This window comes from Lepidochelys kempii, chromosome 3 (genome assembly GCF_965140285.1).
Source record: "Lepidochelys kempii isolate rLepKem1 chromosome 3, rLepKem1.hap1, whole genome shotgun sequence".
NCBI classification, from domain to species: Eukaryota; Metazoa; Chordata; order Testudines; family Cheloniidae; genus Lepidochelys; species Lepidochelys kempii.
This window is the reverse complement of record NC_136382.1, coordinates 27,593,174-27,605,372: the sequence shown is the minus strand read 5'-3', so window position 1 is coordinate 27,605,372 and position 12,199 is coordinate 27,593,174. Positions and strand designations below refer to the sequence as shown.

Below are 12,199 nucleotides of genomic sequence, written 5' to 3'. Positions count from 1 at the left end.
CTTTCCTGGAATGTGTCTCTGCAGTCGTTGCCCAAAAGAGCAACTTCAGAAAGTGTTTTGAGGGAACCAGAACTGGAGTGAAAATCTTCAGTCACACATTCCCCTCCTCTCTGCAGGTTTTCCACTGGGTGCTGATAGCTAGGCTTTGATTTGCCTAGCAAGTGTTTATAAAGTCTTTATTTGGACTAGGCAGTTTAAAGTTTAATAAGAAACACGGAGATCAGCAAAATTAAATGTGTGGCTCCTTGAAAATGCTTTTCAGAAGAAACTTCTTTGTCCTACATATAGAATTGTATTCTGTGTGCCTTCCAAAAGGGCCTATTTAAGATGGTTATACTCCTTTATGTAACAGTTTGTTTGAATTCACTGACTGAAGGCTGCATGAAAGGTTCAGTAATTTCAAAATCAAAGTAGGAGAGAGCATACTGTTCTTCCTGATTTCTCTTTGAAGGAATACTTACATGCTTGAACTTTTCATAGGTGGCCAAGCTTGCAGGAGTAAAACCAAGTGCTGAAACTCAGACTGACTGTTACTAGAGTTCAGGAGTTCCTGGAAGAGAGAGTACCTTTTTTCTTCATTTTCAATATCAATTATCTCTACCTGCAAGAAAAATAAAGCCATATAAGAACAGGATCTAAACCAACTAACTCTGCCATACCTATGTAACAATAAATATGATGTGTTCCATCTGTGAAGGATAACACTACTGTGAAACAAGGCAGAAACACAGCCCAAGCAATTTTCTCTTAATCTTCAATTATATGCATTTGAAACAAGGAAGCACATAGATGATGGGAAATTACTTAGAATGAGGTTCCTATAATAACATGAAACCCACATAAGTAGATCAATGGATTAGTTCAAGTGATCCCTCCACCTCAAACTTTTCACACCATCACTTAAAAATTCTCTAGCCCTTTAAAAAAAAGTTCCTCTGATATTTTCCCAACATATATTACTGGGTAAAATTACTTTTATTTTAAAAAATGACCCTTTCCCCCCTACACAAACACACAGAGTAAAAACTACCATTGTTCTACCTAAATTGGCAGCATCTAATCCTCATTCACTGGAGAAGGAAATTTGGATGCTGATTTTTAACTCATGTTTGCCACACAGAGCAGCTATTGACTAGCACATATTTCTCCACATATGTACTATAAAGAAAAAAAAATTCCTCTCCATCACTGGCACACCATGCATCTTTACTCAGAAAACAAGGCTTATTCTAGAATTTACTTTGGTTCCCCTGAGGCTTTCAATTGAGGACAGGTTCTATTAAATATAATTACTTTCTGAAGCTCTCCTGGTAAAAGTGCAAGGTAAAAAAGGTCTGGCTATTAAATGAGAAGAAGCTTCTTTTTAAAAGTTTGGCTATCACACAAACAGGACTTCTCAAATGATGTATCTAATTACTGTCAACCTGACATGTTAAAATTTTTGCCAGTTTAAAAAATAATTTGTTCCCTAGCACCAAGATAGCTTTAAAATGGAAATAGAAATTCTTCCTCTCTAACGTTAGAACATTTTTGTATAGAAAAATATTTTCCCCCAAACCTGGAAAAGTTCCAAATCATCAAATATTACCTTCATCTCAGTTACGATTCACAACATTAAATGTTAATTTTTTTTTCAGTCCAAAAGTGGTTCTAAAACATCAATTGGACCAAAAAGTTTTCCTCAGTTCTATAGGAACTTTAAAGGATTAAAGCTCATGTTCCCATAGTTTGAGTGACTCAAACAAGGGCAAAATTGTCAAACAAGGTTGAAAAATACAGATTGCCCATGAATTTGTTGAAATGCCTACACAGTTTTGTGGCTTTAATATATTGAATGTCGACAGTTTGCTTCCAGCCCCAGGGTGCATCTGAAATGTCTCAAATAAAAATATCATCTGAAGTAGTATTATTTTAAAATACTGGATATTTAAAGTATTTAGTACAGGTAACTGGACATATTAAATAATACAAACGTCTACTATCTGCCTAGAAAAATGTTAGTCTAAGATTTCAAGTTCACTACTCATATGGTACCATAATATGAATGTCACTGCCATTATTATAGAAACAAGTGGTATTAGAATGAAGCTTCATTTTTCAAGAAATAGAAATGGGGAAATTTTTCATCCAAAACTTTTTCTTTGGCTGGAAAAGTAGATTTTGGGTTGAGAAACATTCTGACATTTTGCAAATTCATGTTGATTTTGGCAAATTGTTTTGGTTGAAATGATAAATAGAAAAAATATTTAGGAAACATCAAAATGGTTCATCTTGATAATGTCAACACAAAAGTTTTCAACTTTTTTGGCCAGATTTGCAAGCAGACTTGGATGCCAGTGAGGTGGTGGTGCCCCCACCTTACATTGAATAGCCCGTGTTTAGGGCACTCACTCCAGATGTGGGAGACCCAGGTTCAAACTCCCCGTCTGGAGCAGGGATTTGACCCCGACCACTGCTGCATGCCCTAACCACTAGGCTTTAGAGTCACACATTCTCTCTCTTTGGCCCAATAACTAGTCAAGTATTTAATATAAAGTGGAACAGCTCTATCTGGAGAAACAGAGAGCCTCACCCTCCCAAAACCCCCAATAATCTGAGGATTAGGGCACTCACCTGGGGGTTCTCTACTGCAGAGTGGGGATTTGAAACAGAGTCTCCAACATCCCAGATAAGCGCCCTAAGCACGGGGCTATTGGGTATCAGGAAGCAGGGCAAAGCAGCACAAACTCCATTACTTTGTGACTCTAGCCCTTTATTTCCTTTATTTTTACTAAAAGAAATGGTTAACTGTGGCTGAAACCAAAACACAACATTTCATTTTGGGCTGAACAGTTAGAATGAAATAAAATTTTTCATATTTGTTCGATGCACCAAAAAAATAGCAGTTTTGGTTTGACCCAAGCTGATTTTTTTAAAACGGTCAGTAAACAACAACAAAATCAGTTATTCACTCAGTTCTAAGAGGAAATGAAAGGATCTACTTGTAGATGTCTGAGGAGCCAGAAGAGGGTGATTAAAGGTAAAAGAAACAACAGGAGGGTAGAGGAATGATGAAGGAAAGGTGGTGTGATGTGAAAGGTAAGAGGCAGATGAAAGGCATGCTTGCCTCTGTAGAATTACTAGTTTTGTCTAGACTGAATAAAAATGTATTTTTCCAGTTCAAAGAAAAAAACACTACAATTTTGTCTTCTTCAATCTATCATATGATTCTTCCTCTTCCAGTCATCTCCTATTGCTAGTGCATTGTTACAGGATGGTAGTTTGAAATCAAGCTCAATCCTAAGTATAATGAAAAAGCTAAATTGCATTACGATGGCTATAATCACCACTATGGCTACTTTTGCCTTTCTTGTATTTTTTTAATTTGAAGAAAGGTCTTCAAAGGTGGGATGAGATCTTGACATGAACTTGTCTCCTGTACACAATACTGTACACAATATTCACTGGCAGAATCTAGACATGCCACTAGACATCACATTGCGTTGATTATGCTCGGTTCATGTTTTTAAGCTTTTCTCTGCAACAGTAAGGGCTTAAAAACTCACCTTTTTTTTTAAATAAAAGCTGATATTCTCATGTAATCACATGACTCCATAAGTTTAGGGCCTATAGTGCTTTTGCCATAATCCATCCAGGATGGCCACATATATATGCCATGTTATGCACATTTCTTAAAAGTTTTCCTGGATGACTGCAATATTAAAAATGCATTAAGCCTCAATCCTGCAAAGATTTAGGTACATGCTTCACATTACATACTATAAGTAGTCCCACTGATTTTAGTGAGACTATTCAGCGTGTAAATTTACACATCCTGTGGAGCACCTGACAGTTTAATGTGTGTATAACTTTTGTGGCATCATGGCAAAAAAAATCTGCAGATAATATAGCCCACTGTATTGTAAGAAGATAATCTTTCCTAGTAGCAGAAAAAGAAAAAGCCTACAAAAGAAGTGGGTGTTGTTAAAAAAAAAAAAGAAAAAAAGAAAAAAAAAAAAGACAGTGTGGAAAGACTGATTTTTTAAAATGCTTTCCTGACACTACACAGCACAAAAATAAATGGTAAAACATACCTACTAAGGGAAGAGATTACTACATATAAATACTAATAAAAGGTAAATCACAATGCACACAAAAAGTGAGATTGTTCTATATAATAAAGACAAATAAGTTGAAGGTAAAACCTTGAGACCCCTTCTCAGTTAGACAGTGACAAGTTTCTCTGCTACACTCTTTAAAACTCCTTGCTCAAGCGGCTTCTGATACCACAATCACCGCCAAACTAAACCAAACCACAATCTATTCACAGTGACATCTAATATCACAAGATAAGAAAAAGGTTGTGTACCAAGGTATCAAATGATAGTGTACCCACAGCATTTCTGAGTGCAGTTTACCATAGAGATAAGTGTCCTTCTCTCAATGCTACAAAATAATGCAGCATTATCAAGACAACTTAAGCTTCAGATGTAGTAACAAACATTTCCATGAACATTTGTTTCATGGCAGATGTTTTATTATTCTCAGAAGTAAGATTTTCGTTTTTGATAAACATGAGAGATCCAGCTCATTTTGCCCAAATTCCTCATTAACATTATCATCTTTTTAAACAAGAATAAAACAATTTTTGTTCAAGTTTTACTCCTGTCTATACAAATATTAAACACAATGGGTGCAAGTTGGCTTGCAAAAGGAATTAAAAAGTGCTACTCATGAAAGTTTATGGGAAGATCAATAGGAAAAACTATTTCACTAGGAGGGCAGTAAAGCACTGGAATGGGTTACCTAGGGAGGTGGAGGAATCTCCAATTTTAGAGGTTTTTAAGGCCTGGCTTGACAAAGCCCTGGTTGGGATGATTTAGTTGGGGTTGGTCCTGCTTAGAGTAGGGGGTTGGACTGGATGACCTCCTGAGGTCTCTTCCAACCCTAATCTTCTATGATTCTATGAATGAATGTGAGAGAATGGCAGAGAAGGGATTTGAATCTGGTCTCCCGCATCCCAAGTCAGGACCCTGACCACGTAGCTATTTGTCTTTTCTCTCCCTCCCCTACCACCCATGAAAAAAACCTTCAAAAGGTATGGGTTCATCCTGATACGTAACAGGAACATTTTGAAATCTCAAAAAGTTTTTCCAGATCAGAAAACTGATTCCCACCCAGCTGTACTCTAATGTGAAAGTATTTTACAATTTACTTTGCAGAACCTGCAAACATTTATTCAGTTGCTAAATGGCAAGTACGTGAGTAAATTCCATTGCTTTCATGGGACTACACACATAGTTAAAATTAAAATCATGTGTAAGTGTTTGCAAATTACTGGTGATCTTCAAAAAATAACTTGATTATCACATCTAGCCAGGAACATATCTAGATATATATGGAAGTGTGTGCAGTGGTTGATTGACTTGTAACAAACAAGTACTTGTGGCACCTTAGAGACTAACCAATTTATTTGAGCATAAGCTTTCGTGAGCTACAGCTCACTTCATCGGATGCATACTGTGGAAAGTGTAGAAGATCTTTTTATACACACAAAGCATGAAAAAATACCTCCTCTCACCCCACTCTCCTGCTGGTAATAGCTTATCTAAAGTGATCACTCTCCTCAAGGTAACCTATTTCCCCTTGTTTTTTCCTACCCTCCCCCCTCCTCAGACGTTCTTGTTAAACTCTGGATTTGTGCTGGAAATGGCCCACCTTGATTATCATACACATTGTAAGGAGAGTGATCACTTTAGATAAGCTATTACCAGCAGGAGAGTGTGGTGGGAGGAGGTATTTTTTCATGCTTTGTGTGTATAAAAAGATCTTCTACACTTTCCACAGTATGCATCCAATGAAGTGATCTGTAGCTCACAAAAGCTTATGCTCAAATAAATTGGTTAGTCTCTAAGGTGCCACAAGTACTCCTTATCTTTTTACGAATACAGACTAACACGGCTGTTGCTCTGAAACTTGCAACAAACACTACATACCAGTTGCTTGAATCAAGGTGGCTTGAGGAGACAGCACAATGAAGAATATTATTTTCTCCTTCTGCCTGCTTTTGCTTTTATCTATTCTCAAGGTTTCATGAGTTGCTTTTGCTTTTATCTGTTCTCAAGGTTTCACGAGTTGGTGGCCATGACTGCTTATGATGTCATAATGCTGGCCTTATCCCAAAAAGTTAACTTTGGCTAATAAATGGACCCACTTTTTCCCCAGCATTAATCAAGCCACTTAGCCAAACATGTTTTGGGAATTCCAAAGCGTACTGATTATTTCTGTTGTATTCTGCAACTACTACACCATTTCAAAAGCCAGAATTTAATTTTTCTTTTATCTCTGATATGTCATGTCTGTTGTCTTGGAGCATAACCACACAATACCTCCTTGAATTAGGTGACTTTAACCATCACAGCAGCTATATTTCTTTAATACGTACAGTCTGCTTATCAGTATCAGATTCACTGGATTTGACACAGCACGTTCAATCATCTTCTCATATACAGAAATAATCTTGACCTTGCTGCTTCTTGTATATCTGTTGAAAACTGAAATAACTACCTGAATACAAAAAAGCTGCCATTAGAGTCCAGTGTTTTATCAAACAACCTACTGCAGTTCTCCAGTTTTATTACTAATGCTCAATTGCATCACATAAGTTTTCAGGGGCGTTTACTTCAAATTTTCAGCAACAACAAAAATTGGTTTCATGTGCAAAAACATGAAATAGGAGTTTCAGATTATTTTTGTAATGGTATCAATAATAAAAGCAATTTAGCACGTGTCTTTCACTTTTCTAATCCATTCAGCTTTATGGTATCTGAAATTCTACTATTTACTAGATACTCTGAGTGCATGTTCTTTGCTGCAGGTACAGGGATAAAAAGATTTTAGTGCATTTAATGATCAGCACTTCATGTAAAGCACACTTTTTTAAAAAGTGGTATACATTTTTCTCTGTCACCTATAGAATAAAGGTGTTAGATGCCATAAGACTTCAAAGCACTGACATCCTCCAAGATATTTGCTATCCAGTTTCAATGACTCAAAAGTTTGACCTTTTTCTCATAGCATGGCTATTGCTTTATGTATATGCATCATATCATGAGACTCCTGAAGATGAGTCAATATGTGAACAGTTCCTTATAGGTGGAATCTGTAAAAAGCTGTTGACACATAGTTTTAAAGGAAATAGTATGCTCTATAAATTATACAATTATCGACTTTTAAAAAATCATGGGCAAATAGTTTTTCACAAAGCCAAAGATGGCAAAGCAAAGATGACAAAGATTGTGACATGGTATTGTACTGGGTCACTCCCTCTAGTTTGTTACGTCTCTGTCTCTTTTTATTTATTTATTTATTTTTTAAATTTTAGACAACACTGTATGGTGTGTGATACAGCTTGGCCAGAGGGCAGCAGGAGGGTGATAGAGGGGAGATATGTAAGCCCCAGGATGATGACAGCCTTATTCCCTGTAGAGGGAAGAGAGGTTGCTATAGATTAATTAGAGCTCCTGAAGCCAATTAGAGCACCTGAAGCCAGTCACCTGATAAAACCCCCCTGCTTCAATCAGACACTTGGAGGAGTTGTAGTAGAGTGGTTTGGTGTTGGAGCAGAGAGCAGTTTGGAGGGAGGCAAAGGAGAGTTTGAAGAAGTGCTGTTGCGGGCCAGAAGACTAAGACCCTAGGTAAAGGGAAATCTGGCTTGTGCAGAGCAGAGGAACTCCACGAACACAAGGGGTTGGGAGAAACTTGGCCCAAGCAGAAAGAGGGCAGGAAGCCCCACAAGCTGAAGGGCCAGAGAGGGAAGTAGCCAAGGGGAAGGAATCGCTAGTTCAAGTGGTTTACCGCTATCCCTAGGGCCCCTGGGCTGGGACCCGGAGTAGAGGGCGGGCCCGGGTCCCTCCCTCTCCACTCCCCTTCTCTGTGATACTAGTGGGGCAGATAATACCGCAGATGAGGGGCAACAAACGGCGCCCTGAATCCCTCCAAGAAGAGAAAGCGCGGGACCTATCATAGCAGTGCTGGCAATTTGCCACAGGTGCTTATTCTAAATTGTGCCCATGAGGCACAGAAATCCATTATATAAAGTTTCCCTGTTCCTAAAATATGGAAACATCTGCTAAGGTTGTAAATGCTGTGTTGCCTAAGTCATATAATTGGAGAACCTGAAGCTGGTAACCTGGAGATACCTTTTGCCGTAAAACGGAATTATTGAAAAGTTACAGTGAAAGGGAGATGATTCAGTCAGACAGACCAAAAAAATGCATTCTACTTTGCACTACACTTATCAACAGAGTTGGTGAGCATCAAAGTAAAGTAGAGCTTTTTTGTATTGAAATGTGTTCAGCTCAATACATTTTTATTCTTATAAGGAAAGGAAAACTCTTGGTTTTAGTGGACATTGTTTGGATACTACTAATGTTCTGAGACAAATATTGGTGAACATTGTCAGGGGAAGAAGATTCAGAACCCAGATGAATGTTTTCCTTTATTATAATTGCCTGGATGTTTCAAAAAGATAAATCTTTGTTTAAAATCAATGCCTGATAGATAAAACACAAATGCTTCTGCCTTACTGTCTTGGAGTTTCAACCAACAACTTACTGATTTTCATCTTTGTAAGTTCATTTTATTACTTTTACCAGATTATAAATGTAAACATCTCAAAATATTCGCATATCCTTGGCTGCAACGTAAATTTGAATTAATATGGCATTAAGAACAGAATTGCTGAGCAGGAATTTGAGCAGTATTGCTACAATACATTGTAAGTCAACCTGAATCCCTGCTAAAACGCATTACATTCATATTTATTACCAGCTGCTCAGCTTGCAAAACAGTGTGGATGTTGTAGGGGCTATATTTTAAAATACTATGCTAAAACAACATGAAATATTTTTCTTTAGTCCTTGTCAAGGTTCCTCCCCTACTCTGAACTCTAGGGTACAGATGTGGGGACCTGCATGAAAACCTCCTAAGCTTCTCTTTACCAGCTTAGGTCAAAACTTCCCCAAGGTACAAAATATTCCACCCTTTGTCCTTGGATTTGCCGCTACCACCACCAAACAAATAGGTTACTGGGGAAGAGCTGTTTGGACACGTCTTTCCCCCCAAAATCTTCCCAACCCTTGTACGCCACTTCCTGGGAAAGGTTTGGTAAAAATCCTCACCAATTTGCACAGGTGACCACAGACCCAAACCCTTGGATCTGAGAACAATGAAAAAGCATTCAGTTTTCTTACAAGAAGACTTTTAATAAAAATAGAAGTAAAGGAATCACCTCTGTAAAATCAGGATGGTAGATACCTTACAGGGTAATTAGATTCAAAACATAGAGAATCCTTCTAGGCAAAACCTTAAGTTACAAAAAAGATACACAGACAGAAATAGTCATTCTATTGAGCACAGTTCTTTTCTCAGCCATTTAAAGAAATCATAATCTAATGCATACCTAGCTAGATTACTTACTAAAAGTTCTAAGACTCCATTCCTGTTCTATCCCCGGCAAAAGCAGCATATAGACAGACACAGACCCTTTATTTCTCTCCCTCCTCCCAGCTTTTGAAAGTATCTTGTCTCCTCATTGGTCATTTTGGTCAGGTGCCAGCGAGGTTACTTTTAGCTTCTTAACCCTTTACAGGTGAGAGGATTTTTCCTCTGGCCAGGAGGGATTTTAAAGGAGTTTACCCTTCTCTTTATATTTACGACAGTCCTAGAAAAAGCAAAGGAAGAATTCAGGAGCTAAAGCTTCTATTCAGGAAGCTGAACACTGTGCTTAGGTATTGCAGGGTTCTAAGAGCAATAGTGGAAACTATTATTTGTATTACTACTTAAAGACACTAACCTGCTAAGTACCATGTAAACACAATATGAGCCAGTGCCTGCTGTGAAGAACTTACAATCTAAATAGATCAAGCTGACAAAGGAAGTACTATCCTTACTTTACAACTGGGGAAGTGAGTCACAGATATATTTGCATGGGAAGTCTTTGGTACAGCCAGAAATTGAACCCAAATCTCCCCCAAGTCCCAGTCCACTAGATCATCATTCCTTACATTACCCACTTGGGGTACATTCTCGACTATATGCATAAGATAAGTCACTATGCAAGCCACTGCATGCATAGAGCCACATGGTTAAAAAGCTTGTTGCAATTAATTAATTAATGCCCTACGTGGGCATTAAAATGCATGAACAAAACAGGGTGAATTATGGGTGGAGAGGAAGGCTTTAAAACATGGGATTGGTGAGCAAAGAAGTCAAAATAATATCCAACTGTTGCATATTTATTCACCATTACTTCCACACAAAATCTGTAAGTGTGCAAGTCAAACAGAACTTTTGCAAAGTAACTGTTCACACTGCTAAATTCAGTGTGAAAATCAACAGTAAAGCTTTTGTAATTGGAATTTAGCTGGCCATTTGGTCGAATACATATAGCTATTATTGACCCTACAGAACTAACAAAAGTAAAATCTTTTCTTTTTTCAGTTATTTTTCTTTAAATCAGCCTAAGACACAGGGTGCTTCTGAAAACATAATATTCAGAAAGATACTGTAAAAATGCAAATCTTACATAAGCAACTTCCCACGAAAAGAACAACTCAGATGCCCATACATAAGACACACACTGCAACCTTTTCCTTAGCAAAAGCCAGAGAAAATAGAGATTTGCAGCACACTCTAAAAGCAAATGAATTCACTCTGTTGGCCCCAGGGGAGGGAGCAAGTTCCAGAGCTGAGGATCTTATAAAGAAACTACTCCACCAAACTGGGAACGTTAAACTGAATTACTCGTGTTGATAGGATATAGAGGGGACACCCACACCACGAAAGATCAAGGAGAATGGGAAGCCTAAACCAAGGGATTACCCATCCATTCAGGGTAGAAAGAAGGGACTGGCAAAGATGGCTGAATGAGGGAATTGAGAGCAGTGGGACAGTCCCTAGGACAGGGTGAGAAAGGGAATGGGGATTGCAAACCTGAACATGGGCATTTAGAGATACTTGGCTAAGAAGAATTCCCTCACAAAATGGGCCAGAAGAGACAGTGGATCTGTTGTCCATCTCCCAAAATACCAGATGGAGCTAGAGAGCACCCAGTCTACCTAAAAGATGGGATGGAGAGCCAAGACCTCTTGCTCCTTGCCATACTGTCTTTCACATCTCCATTCTCCACACATTAGCAGATTTTAAGGCCAGAAATGGAAGTTACTTACTTGTAAATGGACGTTCTTTGAGATGTGTGGTGCCTATCTATATTCCACATTGAGATACGCATGCACAACATATTCCTGAGCCTGGAATTTTGTGCGAGCAGTGTCCGTTGGTCCACATATGTACCACACCTAGACTTGTGCTCCCAACTGAGGACAAAGGGCAGTGTGGGCCAATGCCTCTCTAGTTTCCCATTCATGCTGCAGTGTAATGAATTTGCAGAAGAAGGGAAGGTGGGTAATGGATGTCACCTATCAGCTCTTTCTTCTTGGGGAACCAGGGTGCAATACCCAGCCTGTCTGACTCATAAAAGACCTTCCCACCTGCTCCCGCCCTCCCCCACCACTCCTCCAGCCTCTGCTTGAACCAAAGTTGATCAGAAGAAAGACTTACAAAAAGCAATGAAAAGGCAGTGGGAGACACACCTAAACCCCTCTAGACAAGGGTGACAGGATTAGGGAAACTCCCCTCGCCTCATTTGCATCAAAGATGGGACAAGGAGGCATCTCCATTAGCATACAGAATGGAGCACAGAGATTCCAATGCAAGAACCGCACTGAACTCTGGGACCAGAAAAGCAGGAAAGCACTGCATGATGGGGAATCTCTTCTCCAGATATTAATGAACCCATGCCTGCATACACACAGCTCAGCAGTTATCAGGCCAATTCTAATAATAAATCCTTTATTGGTATCCAAAATACCGAAGCTGCCTAATTGCATTGTGAGCTCCCTCAAAGGAACATCGCCCATAGCCAGGAATGATCATTTCCCATTGTCTAGCCTGAACAAAACAACTTTGGTATACAAATCTAGCATTCTCTCTTGAACCATTGTTTCCTACAAAAACCCCTACCCATGCTCAAGTAAGTGTTCGCGTAGTGAGTCATCGGCTGTTCAGGAAGATATCCTGTACTTCCCTGGAACAGCATGACTCTAGGTTCATCATCCATGGATTAGCCACACCTTGAAACGGAGAATCGGAATGTTGG

The 12,199-nt window shown here is 38.8% G+C and overlaps 1 protein-coding gene across 4 annotated transcripts in view; it reads right to left on the bottom strand.

The window, feature by feature from the left end:
- The window catches only part of NBAS (NBAS subunit of NRZ tethering complex), a 406,503-nt gene that overhangs the window by 41,173 nt on the left and 353,131 nt on the right, over nt 1-12,199 (bottom strand). For all 4 annotated transcript variants that reach the window (XR_012157919.2, XM_073335981.2, XM_073335983.2 and 1 more), the window contains one exon: nt 462-601. Coding sequence is in view for 3 of the 4 variants with exons in the window: in XM_073335981.2 (XP_073192082.2) it covers nt 462-601 (140 nt within the window). In the remaining variant the exon portion in view is untranslated. The remainder of the gene's footprint in view (nt 1-461; nt 602-12,199) is intronic.